The sequence below is a fragment of the Cygnus olor genome, chromosome 1 (genome assembly GCF_009769625.2).
Source record: "Cygnus olor isolate bCygOlo1 chromosome 1, bCygOlo1.pri.v2, whole genome shotgun sequence".
Lineage (NCBI taxonomy): Eukaryota > Metazoa > Chordata > Aves > Anseriformes > Anatidae > Cygnus > Cygnus olor.
This window is the reverse complement of record NC_049169.1, coordinates 186,929,983-186,949,972: the sequence shown is the minus strand read 5'-3', so window position 1 is coordinate 186,949,972 and position 19,990 is coordinate 186,929,983. Positions and strand designations below refer to the sequence as shown.

The following is a 19,990-nucleotide window of genomic DNA, read 5'->3' as shown; positions in this document are numbered from 1 at the left end:
TAGGCTCTCTTATTGTTATGTGTATAGACATCACAGCAAAAAAAGAAAGGATGCATGCACGTTTATTTATAACTATACGTACAGTTCTGTGCTATTTATATAAATACATATATACAGGCAAATGTACATACACAAAGTTAGGGGCTATATGCATTGTAGGTTCACAGTCAATTCTTCACAATATCTTTAAGTATCCTACTTTAGGTATGTGCCTGTGTGCATTGCAGTACTATACCAATCCTCTGAATCATCAGTTAATTTAAACACAGGAAAAAGGATTCCCGATTGCCCCTTGCCCATGTTCATGGCTGCTTAAGGGACATCAGAACAGGATGACAAGGACTGCTGGTAGAGTGGGAACCTATTTTTTTGCAGGAAGTGGTAGGCGTGAACAGGGTGTCACGTCAGAGCCAGGCTCAGTCACTACCCATCATCTGAACCCACTTCCTGAGTGCCAGATCCATGGTCGTGAAGTTGGACTCTCCAGTTGGCCTCCTGGGAGTTTCACATCCATCCTTCATCTTGGTGAAGGTATACTTTGAAGTACTTGGTGGAGTGGGACATGTAATATCCAGCTGGCTATGCTCTCACTGGAGAATTCAACCTGATCTTTTGCCAATCAAATCAATTTCTTTGATAAATATGCTATTTATTTTTTTTTTATTTGGAATATATCCTGTAGAACATGTTAAAAAAGGGTAGGAAAAATATATTGTGTGTATGTACACTACTTATGTGTTCAATGTATTACCATGATTTAAAATACAAGGCATATATACAGAACTCAAAGTAACAGCTTTCAGATTTTCTGATTATAGTTAAATATCTCATTGTTGGAAGAAGTCTACCGATTAGCTTGTGAATGGAGAAAAAAAAAAAAAAAAAAGATGAAGGAGAAGAAAATAAATTGATTTGAACCTGATCTTGGACGGAATTGGGGTCTACTTCTGACTAGGATAGAAAACTCATAATAATAAATTATCTCACAAGATTTCCATTGTTTATTTTCTGTTGGGTATAAAACAAGCAGGCTCTTTACTGATGTTTTTATAGTAGTCATTTGGTAACTAATCTTGGGCTAAACAGTTAATCTTCAGATTTAAATCTCTGTTGAGATGATATTTTAAGGCATTGGGGACTGGAAACATTTAGAACTCTGATTAAATGATTTATTGCCTATCCTCTACTTAATAGAGCCTATGGACTGATATATAAAGACCATTATGGAATTTAAATGAATAATGTGCTTCATTTGGGGATCTTAGTAAACTATACAAAAATAGCTAATTAAACCCTACCTCTCCCAATTTAATTTGGATAGCTGCAAAATGCTGTAATTGTTTGAACAGTAAATAGGAATTGTATTATGCCTGTTTTAGAGGAAAGCATTGATTCTATCAGTGTAGAAAAAAATTTATGCCCTTGGGGCCTTTTTACGATTAAAATAGGTTGTTTATAGACAAGCAGCTCCCCTGGGCCATCTAAGAAAATGTAGATGTCCTCCTTGGGTTTTAATTACCCAGGATCTTTACCCTGTGAGATGCTAACTACATTTTGTTGTTTCCACTGAAGTCAATAAGTGTTGGAGTACTCAGTGCCTTGTAAAACATTTCCCATTAAGTAATGTGTTGAGTGCTACTATTCTGATGTTGTCAAATGTAACTTTAACATCCCCGTTGCTAATTTTATAGACAACAAGGAACACCTCTCTTCGTGGAGCTTATCTGAATTTTCATAGAATCATAGAATCATCTAGGTTGGAAAAGACCTTCCATATCATCAAGTCCTACCGTCAGCCTGACCTATCAAATCCCATCACTAAACCAGGTCCCTTAGTGCCACAATTTCTGTTTCCAATGAGGGATCAGAACAACAGTTTATATGTAAGGTGGGTTTTAACTAACAGCCCGGGTTTCCCCAGGCTCTGTTGGTCTCTGTCTTATCCACACACCTCTCCTTACATGTTCTAGGTCATCAAATACAGTCCCTTCCCATTGTGAACAAATAAGTTCAATAATCTCTTCCCTAAAATGATAAATTTTAGCTTAAAAGTAGTTATCTTTTCCTCTGCACTTGAGTGAAGACTGCTTCAGAACCTCTTGCAACTCAAAGACCTGTATTTCCAAGTTCACATCCTTTTATTCTTATGTACCTGTGTTTTGACCTTAAAGTACTTCTCCATCTCCTAGCATTCATCTCCATGGTGTGTTTATAGAAAACTATCATATTTAAGCTTTACCACTGTCTTGTTAGGCAGAAGCAGATATGTGTACTTACTTGGCACCCCACAGTGGTACAAGCTGGATAGCCCCAAAACTTGGGTGATCAGGGCTGTGTTTAGTTCTAGATGACCTCTCACTGGGGCTTTCCATAAAGCATTTAAACTTCTCTCTTCTCTCTTTCCTACAGCCTAGGCTTATATTCGCTTTATTCAGAGCTGTATCATAGACATATTTCACAGTCATCCTTTGACTGAATAAGCAGCACAGTCCTTTCCTTTTGCTGTTACTCCCAGCTGATGAGTCTCCATCTTCCATTCAAAATTCCCGTTAATTGTGCCTAAGATTATGACCTTGGACTTCACAGTGTTTTATTTTTCTTCTTGTGTCCACTACCTTCGCCCTAAATATCATCCAGCTTGACAACCATGGTGTTTTGACTCTCCTCTTGACAGATACATACTATTATTTTGCTGTGGTAGTTAAACAGCTTCCAGTTGGGATTTTGTCTGAAAAAAGATCCAAATCACAGACATGTGGCAAAAGAAGAAGTTCCTGCAGTGAGGATGAAATGATTTCACTCTGTGGAAAGTCTCTTTTTACCTCTACTCTGTAGCTGTTCAGTAGCCAGCCAAATTAATTTCCATGTGCTGTAAAGAAAAATTAGACCTTGGACGTTGAGTGAGACCTAAAATTTATTTTTCACATTTACTTTTCCATTATGTTCTGAAACTTCATTTAAAACCCTGGCCAAATCAAAAAAAAAGCAGGAATGAGAAGCTAAAGCAAACTGGGAAGTTACCTGAGCACTTAAATGTGATTTAATGCAAAGTTTCACTGGACATTCTTGCTACTGGCTCCTACTATTTTCCTGATCACTTCATGTATTGCCAGTCACAGTAGAAGTAAAATTAAGCAAAAAATGCCTACCCAGAGAGGCGCTGTTGTGAGCCATGGTAGCATTGCAGCCTTCCTACAAAAAGACAGAGCTGCTTCATTCTCTGAATCACAGAATCATTAAGGTTGGAAAAGCCCTCCAAGATCATCTGGTCCAACCATCCCCCTACCACCAATGTCACCCACTAAACCATGTCCCTAAGCACCACGTCCAACCTCTCCTTGAACGCCCCCAGGGACGGTGATGCCACCACCTCCCTGGGCAACCCGTCCCAATGCCTGTCTGCTCTTTCTGAGAAGAAATGTCTCCTCATTTCCAAGCTGAACCTCCCCTGGCACAACTTGAGGCCATTCCCTCTAGTCCTATCACTAGTTACCTGTGAGAAGAGGCCGACCCCCAGCTCTCCACACCTTCCTTTCAGGCAGTTGCAGAGAGCAATAAGGTCTCCCCTGAGCCTCCTCTTCTCCAGACCAAACAACCCCAGTGCCCTCAGCCGCTCCTCACAGGACTTGTGCTCCAGGCCCCTCACCAGCTCCGTAGCCCTGCTCTGGACACGCTCCAGGGCATCGCTGCCCAGCCTCAGTGTTTCTGTCCCGCTTATGCAACCGATCGCGAATATCCACATTTTCTCTGGGGGAGGAAATAAGTAAATAAATAAATAAATAACCCTCTGAGCGTTACAAAACTCCCCGCGCACATTGCAGAGGGCTGTGCTTTTGCAGTCCCCGGCAGCGCCGCAGAGCTCCGGCGGGCAGCGGGCGTCCTCGGGATTTAAATCAACGACTGGGGGACGAGTCCTTGCTTCGGGGGCGGGTGTGGGGTGGGGATATGGGGTCGCAGGGGACGGGCACGGAGCTCGGCGAGCCGCGGGCGGCGGAGGCAGAGCCGGGCGGGATGCGCCGAGCCCCGGGGGCGTCTGGCTGGGGTGCGGAGCAGGAGGGAGATCGGCATGAGGAAGACCCGCCTTTCGCCGGGAGCCCGGGCTCCCCGTCGGACCGCAGCGCTGCCAACTTGCCCGACCTTCCCCACCTCGCCTCCCCCGGCCCTGCCCGCGGGCCCCGCAGCGCTCCCGGGGCTCCCCCAGAGCCGGAGCATCGCCCCCAGGCCGGGGGGCGGCTCCTGTCGCCATGGGCCACTGCTGCTCCGCCGGCTTTCCCTGCTCCCGGGGCCAGGACGGGACGGTAACCGTGTCCTCTTCTTCCCCTTGAGGGGGGCGGTGGGGAAGGGGCGATGCTCGCCCCACAGGGGGCTGCGGGGTTTGGGGGCATCGCCTGGCCCCGCGCTCCCAGGGGAGGATCGGGGGGGGATGGCGCAGAGAGGAGGGTTGGGTGAGGATGGGTCCTGCCCAGCAGCCGGTTGGGTTTTGGGGGCGTTTCGGGCGGTTTTCATAACCCTGTGGAGCACGAGTGAGGAAAGAAACTTGCAGAGTTCGAGTTTGAAGCCTCTGGTTTACCTCTCTGCTGCTCCTCCTTTCTGGCGCATTGGAAATCCCATGCAGAAGTAAAAGGGGGGCAAAAGTGCATGTTTTCGTATGCCATTTCTTATTTATGAGTCTAAACCAAGCAAATTCCCAGGCATCAAACGGGTCGGGTAGAAAACATCAGGACGGAGGTAAGGGCATAGCTACAGGTAGCAGGAGAGCAGCCTGTGCAGGAGCACAACGCCAACATACAGCTTTCATGCGATTTTTCTGGGCATTTGCCTGGCGTTTAAGTGCCTACAGAAGACAGAGAGAATGAGCATATGCATTTAATTTGCTTAATAGAAAATATTTTGGCAGAAACACATCCTGGTGCAGTATATTTTGTTAGTTTGGCTTTTGAAAGTATTCACATACGCAGTCTAATTAAAAGCTGACATTGTCTCCTGCTTACCTAATAACGTGTTTAGCTTGGGATATGCTGTTAACCAGGTTAAGGAAAAGGTATGGCTTAATATAAAACTTGTTAGAGTACATATGTAGGTGATCAGCTCTGCCTGTAAGCTTTACCAAAAGTAAATTACGGGGGAGGATTACCCGATACACGGCACGACTGAAACAGCACCCTTTTTGGAAGGATGGCAGCAGATCATAGTGAACATCAGCCTCAGTGGGAGCCAGTTATTGTTTCTACGAGTATCTACTGAGATATTTATTGACACAAGAGAATTCCCAATGTATATGCTTTTCTTCCCATTGATAATATACAGCCTGTCCCCAGGGAACTCTGAATAAAGCACGGCAGTGACTAAGCAACACCTACAGGTCAGTCTTTTTTTTTTTTTTTTTAATATTTGAAAGTGCTGGATACACACAAGTCATTCTGAAGGAGCAGTTTTAATAACAAGTGCCAGAGAGCATCTGCATGCAGTTCATTTTCTGGGCGGTATTGTAGGGAACTAGGAAATGTTTGTGGACATACTGTACCTATATTTGGACCTAGAATATAGCACACTGCAAGTGTGTTAGTTAGCAGGGAGGAGAAATGTGTCGATTTGGAGATGTAAACCCAAGCTACGTGAACTTCCTAGCTGCAGGTTGACTTCCTACTTGGGTCAGGGCAATCTCTGATCCTCCCAGCCTAATCTGTGTCATTTGTGAAATAGACCTACTATTGCTTACCTATTGTCAAAAAAGTATGTGGAGGTTTAATTAATTAGCATTTCTAATGAATTAGTATCTCTGGGGCAGTTTGCAGTTTTCAGGGGAATCTCGAAGGCAAATCTCAGCTCTGCCTCCCTATCCCACAGTTATTCCTGGTCCAAAGCAAAGCCTTGACCTTGCTGATATATCCTTAACATCTCCTGATGTCCTCCTGTCTAGCTGTCAGCTGGGGCTCCATGCAACTGAAGTGTTCCTCACTACTTTCCTTTTAACTCTGTTCAGACAGCACCAGCATCTTGCACATCCTCAGGCATCCTTTACAAAACGAACTTCCCAATTCCTCACAGTTATCCCTAAATCCTGCAAGTTTTCTTCTGAATTACCCTGCTAAGTTATGGCCGCTGTCATTTAATTGGAGAAATTCCTCCTCCCTGCCTACCTGCCAGTTTTCCTGGAGCTGCTTGGATGCTGCACCAATGGAAGTCCTAGCTCCGTCTGTCCCCAGGGAGTTTTGAATTGAATCGAGAATACACAAGCACCATCTTCAGTGTCTGTTTCATTTGCTGAAATGTAGTCCATTGCTTAGTCTTTCACAGGAGAAATATTGGGAGGTCTGTGTGCTTTAAAGTTTATGATAGGAAAGAGTTCTTACTGAGGCTTTTATTCAACAGAGCATTAGTCTAAGCACAGAGCAAACACATCATTCTACCTATTCTGTTCTATTTTTCTTCCTGGCTGAGGAGCTGGGACATATTCCAGACACAAGACTTAACCGTTGTGTTATAGAGTGAAATATGAGGAATAAGTTTTTCTTCATCTCCATCATGAGCGTGATTTTATTTTATGAAAAGTACTTCAGTGTCAGAGTCATTTCTTGGGATGCAGCCAATGGAAGACCTTTCTCATAGATCTTCCAAGCAATAATTAAATCCATCATTCATTAAAAGTACCCCGAAACTGAAAGCAACATCTTGCTTTGTGCAAAAATCAGTCTTGCTTTCACATTTTTTGGGGAAAAAAAAAAATCCTGAGTCAGATCACATCAATATTTTCTTGCCTGCTATTTAACTGCTGCAGTGAAAAATTTAATATTTGCACAATCTTCTGATCGTGTCTGTGGCCTTTTCAGCCATTGGAAACAGCTGTGTCAGTAGAGTGGTAGCTGAGTCTTTTTAAACATAAGTTGGATTTGGCCCTCAGTCGCTCTGAGCGACTCAAATCCTACTTTGGAGCTCCGTAGAGATGCTGAGCCTGTTAGGCACAAAGCTCATGGGAGGGCGGAAAGGGTCCTGCCTGCTCTGTTTTCTCTTTCAAATACTCTGTTGGGAGAGATATTAGTGAAGATTGATTAATTGAATGGGATAGCCTGTTAATTTTGTTTCTTGCACATTTATTTTGGCAGACTTTACCTTGCGTGCTTGTGAATTTCCTAATTGATTTGATGTTTTGACAGCAGACCCCTGTGAATCTCTGCATTGGACCTGAAAGCTTTTCGTTTTCACATCAGATCCTGTTTTGCTCTACTGTAACATTTGGTTTCCCAAGCACTGGCATTCCCAGTTCCCTGGCTGTACTGGAGCGCTGGTGATGTGCAGAGTCCCACTGATGATAACAAGGAGAGGCTTTTTCATTTCCTATTAGCGTTGCATTGACACCGGTCCCAGGAACACATGCAGTCCAAACCGATCACTTTGCACTGACAAAGCAGGTTATAGTACCAGAAAATGCCAAGGATTTGTAAGTGTACATCCAGGAAACCACAAGGCTGATACAAAGATTAGCCAAAACTACACCTTGCCTCTTGAGATAGCACGAGAGACAGCCGCAGCATGGTAGGAGCCCCACTGTTCCAGTGGGGTGCTGCCCATGCTGAGGATGAGTTATGGGACAGCATCTTAAAGCTGGCACCATGGTGACTCTCCACTCCTCTGGAGAGCATCCTCAAGGGTAGGACAAACCTTATCTAAGATTACGTAAAAAGAGGAGTCTGTAGTATTTCTTACGTGGGAGCAAAATTTTAACGACGACTTTTTTTTTTTAACTAGGATGTCTTTTATTATTTTTTTAACTTACTTTTTGTTTTCTCTGTATAAGTAGAACAATATCAATCCCATTCAGTTCTGCTCATCTGTAGGTGCTGGCAAGGATTTATACGGGGCTCTCTTGCCCTAAATTGTTTTAAATTCTGGGAGCAGGCAACCTGAGTGGATGTTTCCCAACTGCAAGTCCTGTATGCAGTACATCCCTGTGCACATGCCTTCAAGGGCACCCGTCCTGGCAGTCTGTCAAGAACACTTCCTAAAATGACTTCAGTGAGCTAGCCAGACAGCATGGGCAGATGCAGTGATATTCTCCAAAAGGGGAAACGTTATCTCTGCAAGATTGCTGTTTTAGGAGTCTGTGCAAGGGGCTACGATTTTTAACATACCAGGCTATTTTTAGCTGGATCTTTTTATTTCTTTGTGGGTTTTTTTTTTTTAACTACAGGAATAAATAATTAAATAAATAATAAAAACCACTGCATTTTATTCTGAGCCTAATGCAGTCTGGAGACTCTGCAGTCCTGGCACACGATGCCCTGTGCATTAGTCAGCAGTGTATGGAGCTGCTCGGAGAAGCCCAGTGCTGCTCGTCTGGCTTCTTCTCATACCTGAGTAAGACAGACATCCACGTAGCCTGGTGCTCCTCAGGCACCCAGGACTCTCTGGTCAGCTCTGCTGATTGTTTGGTTTACAGCAAAATTTTCTGGTAAGTGAGGTCCTTGGAACTGGTAGAAATTATCCCAAAAAGGACACTGTGTAAGAGATTACTTTGAATTCCGGATTAGAATTTCCTGGTATTACCAAAACCAAAGCAGTTCTGTATTTCTCTTAACAGCATTAAAGTTAAATGCAGGAAAAAAATAACGAGAAACATTAGGCTCTGAAAACTTTTTTTCCACTTTCATTAGATTATTATTGGTCTTTTTTGCTTATTACTGAAAGATTTACTTTCTAGGAGTCGATTTAATTCCATTTGCTACTACACTGCCTTGTCTCTTGAATGTGATTTTTTCTGTGGTGCCCTTTAAAGATTCTCAGCCTTTTCTAACCTGGGACATGTTTATAGCAGCCTGATCTAGTTTTCCTAATCACCAGGGACATGGCCAGAAGGATGGTTTCCTTTGCCTTCTTCCTAACAGGAGTCAGGATACTTCCCAACTTCAAGTGCCTTTACGCTTGTACCAGTAAGCTGGGATTTACTGCATTAAACCAAACTCCCATAGATTTTCCTGAGGCTTTTCTTTGTCAGTTTGCACAACACTCGTGAAATGTCTACTGCCAAAGCCCTTGCATTTTGGAAGTAAAACCTTAGCATTGTTAATGTAATTATGTTTTATTTTTCCTTTGTCCAGCTCATGTTTTAATTCGTTGAGTATTCAGATATCTTTCGAGACAGGTCAAGGAAAGGAGCTCTTGTTCTTTCCAGACAACAAAATATCAGAAGTAAATGTGGAAATAGGCATGAGCATCAGGCCATTAGTGGTGTCCGTATATGTAGGGTATGCCCACCGTGTCTCGAATGGTGTAAGTAGAGTAACCTGCTCTGCAAATTCAACTGTGTGAGCATATTACTATGTTACTGTATTACTATGGTAAATGCAGGCACAAAAAGATGGAAGATCTAACAGACCTACTAATACCATCTTGTACACACAGTCCAACCATGAATGGTTCACAGATTGAACAAATGCAAATATCTTTTTAGACACGTAGGAGTAATTCGTGTATTCTGTGCTGTCATGTGCACATGAGCGTGTGTATTTGTACAGAACAAATGTATTTGTGGCTAATGAGCGGTGGCTCCTAAGCTTGATTTATTATAATTTTATATAATATATTTATTATAATATTATAATAACATTATATATTATATATATATTATATATTATATATATTTATATATATATAATATATATATTATATATATATATATTATATATATATATATATTATATGACATTATAATCCTCCCTACCCGCCCTGCCACCCCAAAAGAAATCTGAGGAATAAATCTAATCTGCTTTGCTGAATGAACTTGTGAAAGTGCTTATCTGGGATATACCTGGGGACTATATATATTTTTTCTCTCTTCTCTTCCTTAAACAGAAAGAAAATGCCCTTGTGAAAATAAACAATTTAGGAGTGGAGATTGCAAAGATCAGGGATGAAGTTGGTAAGTAGCACAAGCAAAGTAACAATAAAAGCATAAGTAACAATAAAAGTGAGAAAACACAGCGTGATGAGAAGGGGGAGCTTGGGACCGCTGCGTACGGTGACTGGGAACACATCGCTTACTTGTGTTTGTATGTTTCGTAGCCCAGTTACAAATCGAAGGACAGCAAGCTCAAAACTTGAGTATTAAAATCTCTGAAGCCTCTGCCCAGTTTAAAGACAGCAAATGCAATGTGTCACATTCAGTATGTGTATTCCCTGTGTCTCCACATGTGCCACATTTCTGTTTGGTTTCTGATCAAGGCAGGAGAGACAGGGATAGGGTAAAGACATCACAACTCTTGGAAGAAAAGGCGAGCTTTTGTGCTGGGTTCAGCCAAAAAAATGAGTTGTTTTTGGCTGAAATCTCCCAAGAACAGGTAAGATGTTGGGGTCATCTACCCCAGGGCAAATGGAGAGGAGACAGGACACCTGGAGGGAGGATGGTCAGGGCAGGGGACACCTCAAGTACCAATGCAAGGTGCAACCACTGCTGGATCTCTGAGCAGGACCTCTCAGCTTTCCCTGCCTGTGGGACCCAGGAGCTGGGTCAGGCACTGAGCAGGGATTGTGCCATGTGGCAGGAGGCTGGCCTGGTTAGCACAGAGTGGTTCAGGCCAACCCCCTGTTGGGGGGACATGGCTGTAGATCCTTTCTGGCAGGTAGGGTTATGCTTTGCCTTCACTTTGCACATGGCAAGCCACCACAGAAGAGCTGAGCACTGCCCTTTTCTGATGCTCCACAGCTTGTGCTGCCTACTCTGCCCCTCTGAAATGTTTAGGCTGGTTCTCATTTCACAGAGCTTTATTGTCCCCTTGGCCAAAGGATACTGTGGCAATAGAAAAATAACTTTTCCAGTTATACCTTCCTATCTGCCTTCATCCTTCCCCTGCATCACCACAGCTCTCACAGAAGAGCTGCTTCCACTGGTGCTTTCTTTGGCCAGGGCACATCCAAAACTCTCCGTTGAATGCCCACTTCTCATTTGAAAGCCCTGCCTCTTTTAGCAGGCTGGGATTGCTTATGTTCTCCATCCATCGGGTTTCCAGCAGGGAGCAGAGAGTTGGTCTGCTCCAGAACTTTCGACTGGTGGCAGCATGGGGAGGAAAGAGAGTGCTGGAGATGAAGGGCTCTGCTTCCATTTACACCACCAGCTGATGTGAACACAAATCATTGGTGGTTTTGCTGGAGAACTTTGCCAGGGTTATAACTCTCTGCCTGTTTTGGGGTCACGGAGCAGCGTATTCACTAACAGGAGATCACTGTACTGCCTGCCCTTGCCATTGCTCTTGTGCATGCAGCATTAGATATCTTCTCTGCATAAAACCAAGTCCAAATGGAATATATGGAGGCAGTTTTGATAGGAACCCCAAATATTTCAGAAAAACAGCCTGTGGTTTCAGCTGATCTGTACTGCTTTAGAAGGGAGGTAAGCCAAAGATATGTATGGGCTTTCTCACTGGTCCTGTGGGGATGTGTGCTGGAGAGGAGCCCCCTGCTCCTGAACAAACCACCACTCCAGGAGGCAGCGAGAAGTTGAGTAAAGGCAACTGGGATGGCTGGTAAGCCATCAGAGGTAGTCATCTCCATACAACTCTGATGCAGAAGATGTACAGGTAGAAGGAATCATGGAATCATGGAATCGTAGAATCCCAGAATGGTTTGGGTTGGAAGGGACCTTAAAGCCCACCCAGTTCCAACCCCCTGCCATGGACAGGGACACCTCCCACCACACCAGGTTGCCCAAAGCCCCATCCAGCCTGGCCTTGAGCACCTCCAGGGATGGGGCAGCCACAGCTTCTCTGGGCAGCCTGTGCCAGGGCTTCACCACCCTCAGAGTAAAGAATTTCCTCCTTATATCTAACCTAACTTTACCCTCTTTTAGTTTAAAATCATTCCTCTTTGTCCCACCACTCCACTCCCTGACAAAGAGTCCCTCCCCAGCTTTTCTGTAGGCCCCCTTTAGGTACTGTAGGGCTGCTGTAAGGTCTCCTCAGAGCCTTTTCTTCTCCAGGCTGAACAACCCCAACTCCCTCAGCCTGTCTTTGTAACATGCAGTGGGGGAGTACATGTTTTAAGCAAACAGAAACCCTGCACAGGTTCAGTCCAGGGGAGGTTTGAGGCAGTATTGTGGTCTTACCTTTTCTTCTGTTTTTCAGAATACTTGTTGAAATTTTCTTGGGTCTTTTTTGGTGATTTTAAAGAAAGATTGGCAGGATATTCTGCAATTATGACTCAAAATGTGAGCACACGCAGGTGTTGCACTCTGCAGAAATTCATCAGTAGTGCACTTCCTGGTATGTATCAGTACATATGGAAGGTGAACAAATATGGACCTTAGTGTAAATCAAAAAATGCTGGACAGCCTGCTTTCCTTTGGAAGAAAATTATAAAATGTTGTGAAACAAACCATGTTTTAAATCTACGAGCAAGGGGAGGTGGCCAATGCCATGCACATGGGAGCAGTTCTTGTAAGTGCAGCTCTTTACTGTCTGTAAAGCAGTGCAAGTTTTGGGTGCTAGTGGAGACGTGTAACCCACCTGCATAACAGAAGGGTTGTGTTGTTCTCATCATCAGATGAGCCTGTATGATGTACAGTATTTTACCCGTTCTGACAAGCTTTATGCACATAAAGAACAAAACAGTCATTTACTTGACAACAGCAATCACAAGCAATTCGAGGTAAAAATTTAGGAAAAATGTAGAGTGAACCAGCTACTTGGTTATTTTCACAATGAAGTTGTAGTTCTGACTTGTCTCAGTCACTTTGATAAGTAGTCTCTCATTCATTTAAAAATAATCAGCCCAGATGAACAGCATGGGCGTTGGTCAGAAATTCCAGATTTCTCATGGGTACGTTCAACATGTAAGACTCACAGACGCAAATGTCTGAATGAATCAGTAAAACTAGGCTAGACTAGTCAGGGTTGGTACAGGTGGTTGGTCCAATGTTTAGTTGTTTAGACAATAGCTCTAATTCAGAATTATTATTTAGGGGCTGAATGTGCCGTGCGTTGAAAGCACATAGTGTCTCATGGCTTCAACAGAAACTGATTGCAGGATTCTAGTATACAAAGCAATGAAACCATGAGATATAATCCACTGTTCAGAAGAGTCAGAGTGCATTTTTAAGGAAATTTTGCTTGGTAGATAAAATCATTGCTTAAGCAATAACAGTGATGGAGCTTGTGTATGAGGATCCTTCTTACCTAGCTTCAGATGGGGTAAAGTTGGATGTCTGCTGTAGGTTGGTCCTCAAGGTTCCCCATAGAGTCAATGAAGAGAGAAAAACACCCACTGAGGGTGGTCCAGCTCTGGCAGGCTGATGTCTAGAAGTGTCCCCCTAATCACAATTATTCACCTAATTTTAAATGTCTGCATGTGAGCAAGGTGTCAAAGCCCATCTTAGGCAGCAGAGATTGAGGTCACATATGGGTGACCGGCGCTGTCTGAGACGCCCTAGGGAATCTGAGACATCCACGTGTATAAAATCCAGCCTATAGAGACCTGTACTCTTCTGGACCCAGGCAGGATATTTAGATTCGGATAACACCATCCACCTTTACCTCTAGCACAGCTGTGAAGTAACACACCTCACATGAAACCAGTATGCAGTGAAATAAAGTGCCTCTCCCTTCTCAGCCTGGAGCGGAATGTGTGTGTCTACAGCTCCATAAGCGCTGAGGGACTTGTTATTTTATGCAATAAGATTTCCTCACGTATTTTGCTAGAAATAACAAGGCTAGAAAAACACTACAAGCAATTGTTCTATACTCAAGATGCCCATCTTTATAAATTATAAATATAAATACTTTTCAGCTGCAGCACTGAGACTCCTGGAATAAAGAGGTTCTGAACACCTTCTGTTTCCCCTCAAACTAATGGAAATTAAATGCCAGAATTACGTGTTCCTTTGCTGTCAGACAAATGACACGTGAAGTGAGTTGAGAGAGGTCTGGAGACGCATAAATGCCTGGATGAATGGAAGACAATCAGATGTAGAGTTTAAAACCTGTACTGTCTGAATCTGCAAGAGTTTGAAAGCCCATGCGCCAGCTCCCTCTGGATGTGCCTCCTGATCAGAGAAGACAGCCTGAGCGAGGGCTCTGTGATTTGTCTTGACCCTGTGGCTAAGGGTCAGAAGTAAGAATACAGCCTGCATGGTTTGCTCTCACTTTAGGATGAAGAGCCCATTTCTCATGTCAGAAGTAGCCGGTCCCAGTACGCATGACATCAGCCCCCCGGTTCCCATGGGGTTTACCCTGCGGAATGCAAAGAGGCTGGGCTGCAGCTCAGGCTGGCTTTGTGCGGGAGGATCAGTCCATTAGTGACATCTCCCTTTCCCTCACCTTCCCAGCCTGGCCTGAAGTGGGTTTTGCTCATCTGTTGTGCAGTGTAATGAGGCAGGGAAACGATCAGCTCGGGGAGCAGGGAGGCAATGGCAGCTGCTCTCATGTAACCTAGCATGGCTGCAATCCTGGGAAATGCTGTTTTCTGTTAGAGTCATTTCCAGCATGTAAGCAGCAATTGAAATACCTACAGAGAAGGAAAAAGAAAACCAGGCTGTTAACTCTTCTCAACAGCAGCTGATAGCAGCTGCATTCTGCTTGTCTTGTGCCTTTCCTTCCATGCTAGTATTGCATAGATATAACTTTTCTTAGTGACTTTTTTTTTTTTTCCACAAAAGGAACTCAGTTTTACAGTATCCATATCCTGATGTTTGAAAACGAAATTCAACATTTTCCAGCAAAATTAGTGGGTCTTCTGTTCAGGCCTCCTTGCTGGAGGTGATTCAGTCTGGTTAAAAGCTGGCTCCAGAATGGCAGGCTCTCCCATGCCATTATCTGCTCCCAAGACAGATAAGGGAATCACAGACCTTGTGGTTGTCTGCATGAAAGTCTCCCTCTGCTGGGTCCCAGCAGACCCAGACCCAAGGGACCATCCCCTGTCTAAGAAGGTTCAGTATTTCCTTTCCAGCTCACACACAAGGTCTAGGTCTGGGAGACAGTGGTAGGGAACACTCCTTCTGGTTAAAGGCATTTTATATTCAACATAGGGCAAATTTCCTGGGAAATTGCCTCATTACCTGCCTCCATTAGCATTTTGGGGTAAATGACACACAGACACACTTTTTCCACTTTGCTCTTCCCTCCACTTTACGTCTGTATCAGGGTTTGATTTGCAAGGTGTGAACACTTTTGTGTTTCAGGTTACGGAAAGCCTTTCAGGTCCTGGAAAGTGTTTCAGATTGACTTTCTTTTGGTTGGAACATGCCACTTCATTGCCTGCCCTCCCTTGTGCACTGGGTAATCTCATTAGAGAGGCTGCAGAGAGACAGGTTTCATTACAGCTCCAATTTACAGCCTGAGTAAGTTTCAATTATTCTGAATCCAGAACTGCAGGCTTTACCCTTTGTCCTCCAGCTCCGTGGTAGCTTTGTACACCAAGGAAAACTGGTAAAGCAAAAGAAAGAGAGAGGGTGTACAGCTACAATCCAAATGGCCAAGAGACAGGCCATTTCAGCTAATAACTATATACATTACAGCTGTTCCAGTTCAGGTATGAGGCAGGTGGGAAAGATTTCTACATACCATTGCTGCTGTGCTGAGCTCACTGGTTCAGCCTCACTTTCTCCCTTTCTATAAGAAGGGGGAGCCTGAAAGGGGCGCAGCATCCATTTTAATGCTCTAGAAAATGTCGGGATCAGAACAGGACCACATCAGTGATATCTGTCTAGACATACTGAGCACGTTTGGGTATTACTGGCCACTAAGTGAGGAAGCAGAGCTGAAAACAAGATGAAAAATAGCTGTGTGGGAAAGGGTATGGTTAGCTTGGGTACCCAAAGTAGCTTACATGGATACATCTAATATGAGCTGTGGTCGCAGCAGTAGGCAACTTAGACAAATGGTTGCTCTCCTGTAAAAGTGAGCTTAATCATAGAACGTCCTGAGTTGGAACGGACCTACAAGGACCATTGAGTCCAACTCATGGCTCCACACAGAACCACCCAAAAACCAAATCATGTGTCTGAGAGCACTGTCCAAACATTTTTTGAACTCCAGCAGGCTCAATGCCATGACCACTGCCCTGGGGAGCCTGTCCCAGTGCCTGACCACCCTCTGGATGCAGAACCTTTCCCTAACCCCCAGCCTGACCCTCCCCTGGCCCAGCTCCACGCCGTCCCCTCGGGTCCTGTCCCTGTCCCCAGAGAGCAGAGCTCAGCGCCTGCCCCTCCGCTCCCCTCGTGAGGGAGCTGCAGGCCGCCATGAGGCCTCCCCTCAGCCTGCTCTGCTCTGAGCTGAGCAAACCAAGGGGCTTCAGCTGCTCCTCATACATCTTCCCCTCTGGACCCTTCATCACCACTGTAGCCCTCCTTTGGACACTCTCTAATAGTTTTATGCCCTTTTTATACTGTGGCACCCAAAACTACACACAGTACTTGAGGTGAGGCTGCACCATTGCAGAGTAAATCTTAGTCTGATGCCATAGAAAAAGACAGGAAAACGTGTTTGTTTGTTTTTTCCTGCAAACCTTAAGCATAATGAGGCAGTCATAGGATAAATACACTTTTTAAATATTCGGAAGTTGCCTACCCAGAGAGACAGCTGCTTCCAGTACACCAATTTACAAAGCCATACATGTCTATGCAGGGCACGTGCATTTTGAAAGGCAAGGGAAGTATGAGTGGGTGATGGTGTATTTGAAAGCTCACTGTTTTTCTAAACCAGCTATGGGTCTAAACCAGAAAAAAAATTAAAAAATAAAAAAAAGTCTAGCAGTGCCATTTAAAACATATCTTTTTCTCTAGTGTTGTTCTGAACATTATGGTCATGATGATTTTAATCACATCTTACTTGTTGGACCTTTGCAAATGAGCAGACTTGCTCTCTAAATGCAGTCCGTCTGAACTTGCCCAACTTGTATCAGCCCTTCAATATCTGAATTGATTACAGCCATTCAGTGGCAAAGTAAAAAGCTGAGGAGCGCTCTGTAGCACTGCTATCCTGGGACTCAGGGAACGATATAGGGGAGGGAAAAAACGGGGAAACAAGCTGAACATGCCTGACATGATGGAACTGCTGGAGTTGCACCTCCGGAAACAAGTTGTAGACACTCTTGTGAGTTTAGAGACATGCTCACTGGGTTAGTTCACAAGAGTAAAAAATTCGCACTTTCTGACTGTCTTTCCTGGGTGCTCTCTGATTTCATGAAGCACACAAGATAGTGGTTTGAATATAAAAATGTTTACAAGGATGCATTAATGGTTTTAAGAGGTTCTTGATGGAGCTGGTATAAGAGACAGGCCTATGGGGTAAGAAAATTCTAACACACGGAAAATGGGATGCATGAGATACATCTTCTTTCAGTCAAGTGGCCAATGATACTCCCCGGATAATGTGCACAAAATGCTCTGAGAACCCGGGGGTTTTCTGCTTCCCAATATGTCAATGCGCATGGGGCTGTGGCCAAAGCTATGTCTTGAGAGGATGAGATAAGGAAAATCTTGTAACACAGATGAAAGGCTTTGTGTCAAGTGATTGTCTCACTTGCCATTTCTGGCATCCAAGACTAAGTAGAAGCCCCAGAGACTTGATTTACAAATCCAAGACTGTGCTGGCCAGGACAGCATATCCCTGCAGAGGGATGGAAGTCCATGGAGTTCCGTGCTTTTTATTATTATCATTATTATATTTAACCAGACCCCAGGTTTGCATGGGCTTTTGCAGGACTCTGCCAGTGCCTCTGTTTAAACAAATGCTTGTGTGTATGTGTGTTGGAGGGAGGGAGGCAGAGAAGGGTCTGTGAGAGCCTGCTTTTATGACCGGTGTTCATGGGAGACCCAGTGCTGGCGAGAACCACTGTGCTCAGCGCTGCACAGAGCTGGTGCCACTACTCACTGACTGTATGGTCTGGTGTCCTCAGCCCTCAACACGGCGAGATGGAAGAAACTACAAAGCGAGAAGGAGGAGCTGGAGAGGCGCTTCGAGGAGGAGGCGAGGAAGCTTCACTGGCAGCAGCGGGAGGAGCTGCAGGTGCTGGAGCAGCGGCTGCGGGAGGAGTACAGCGCCAAGATGGAGAGCCTGCAGGAGCAGCACAGGCTGCAGCTGGAGCGGGTCAGGTCCCAGCATCAGCACCAGGTCAGTTCCAACCTGTCTGCTTTTGAAAAGCAGACCATGCCAATACTGAGTTCAGGTAATGAAACACATTGCTGATCTCCAGCATGAAGATACTGGTAACAAACTGATGACTAGAAGAATATATTCTAGACTATCTTTTCTGCATTTCCTCTTTATTATTTAATGGTATTTTTAATGGTATTTCAACATAGTAACGTGTTACATTGCCATACCTTTTCTTTACATGCTTCCATATGTTTTACAGCTAACACAAATATTAAGACTAGCTCTACTCTCCACACATACTTGCTCCCCATTCCACCTATTCTAGTCAATTCTTATGAAACCAATGGTTGACCAAGAGTCTGCTACACAGATGTAAGGCCAATAGAGCCCTGCCCCTTATTATTTCAAATGCTGGTGGTGGTATAGTGAAGTTATGGGACCCATGTAACACATAGCGTAAATATCAAGTGGGTGAGACACTCCAGGTGTCAAGATTTCTGCTCCAACATTCAATCTAATGTCTTAGATGGTAAACACCAAGCATTTTTCCTGCTTTGCTTTCTGTATGTAGGTAGGAAGGAATGCTCCCACATACAGTTACTTTAGTTGTATTTTTAATGGCTGAAGTGAATGGTAATCATAACTCACCTATGGGCAACTCTCACAGTGACTGAATGCCCTGCTGTGGTTTATGCTAATAATGCCTGCAGCTGGTCTTTTCTCATGTTTTGCATTGTACTCTGTGAACATTGGTTACCATTCTGATTTTTCCAGATGCAACTCTTAGTCACTGCTCAGCACCACGGCACACGAGGGTTTTTCTTACCTGAGTATTTGTGGCATTTAGGTACACTCTGCGATCCGTACCATAAAGCTGTGACATGCCACAGACTCCACTGCTATGGGCACGGCACCCAGCAAAGCCCAGTCATCTGCAATGCACGAGCCCAGCAAGCAGCCCCCATGCTTGCAAGCATCATTCTCACCAGCCCCATGGCAGCTGGAGGTGGAGAGTGAATTTTTCCCTCTCTGAGGCCATGTAAATTGTCAGCAGCACTCTGTAGTGCAGATGTGGTCCGTGAGATGGACAGATGTGAGTGAAGGTCGAGGAGAAGGCTTTATGTCCACAGGATCTGTGGGCATGCCCCATGCTGTTCCCCCCACCAAGGATGGTGACAGGGCTTGCTGTGGGCTTGGAAGCGAACCATCTGTATCAGCTGAGCCTGTGCCCAAGCTAATTTAGTGGGTTTAAGAGGTAAAGGCTGGTGCATCACCGTGCTGCTGTAGCTGAAGCTCCTTCAGGAGCCAGGGCTACTCTGCACTGAGCTCAAGGGAGGGGAAAGCATCAAGCTGGGGCACAGCAGAGACTGCAGCCCAGGGCCTTTAAGCTCAGGCATTTGTAAAAAAGGGAGATGACACAATTTACTCCCTGTACTTGATGTACTGTAAAACTCCTGGGATGGGAGCACAAATAGAAACCAAGATGATGACAGTTTTATGTCACTGGTGCCGTGGCTGCCTGGTGCTAGATTTACTGCGTAATGCCAATGATACAGCAGGGCAGGCCAAAGCACAGTCACACAGTCACACAGACACACAGACAGACACACAGCATCCCAGCCCGTGTCCCTGCTGCCCCAGGTGCCCCCGTGAAAGCAGAGGGGACAGGAGCACTGTGTGCATCTGGGCTCTGCGCAGCAGAGCTGTGTTACGGGCTCCTTTGTAGATTTCCCTCAAAAAGGAGCTGTCAGCAAAACCTCCCCAGAGCTCCCACCCCAAGATGCTGGCTGGGTTCTTGTTTGTTTGCTCTGCCATCAATGGACTCATAACCTTTGACAGCTGATTCCAGCAAATGTCTTTTTTGAGGATGTTTCTTCTTCTTTCTCCTGTGCAAGGTTTTGGGTTGATTC

The 19,990-nt window shown here is 44.7% G+C and overlaps 1 protein-coding gene across 2 annotated transcripts in view; it reads left to right on the top strand.

Moving 5' to 3' along the window:
• Positions 1 to 19,990, top strand: part of MTUS2 (microtubule associated scaffold protein 2) — a 283,391-nt gene that overhangs the window by 248,370 nt on the left and 15,031 nt on the right. For both annotated transcript variants that reach the window (XM_040543898.1, XM_040543899.1), the window contains 2 exons: positions 9,850 to 9,916; positions 17,881 to 18,095. In XM_040543898.1, coding sequence (XP_040399832.1) covers positions 9,850 to 9,916; positions 17,881 to 18,095 — 282 coding nt within the window. The remainder of the gene's footprint in view (positions 1 to 9,849; positions 9,917 to 17,880; positions 18,096 to 19,990) is intronic.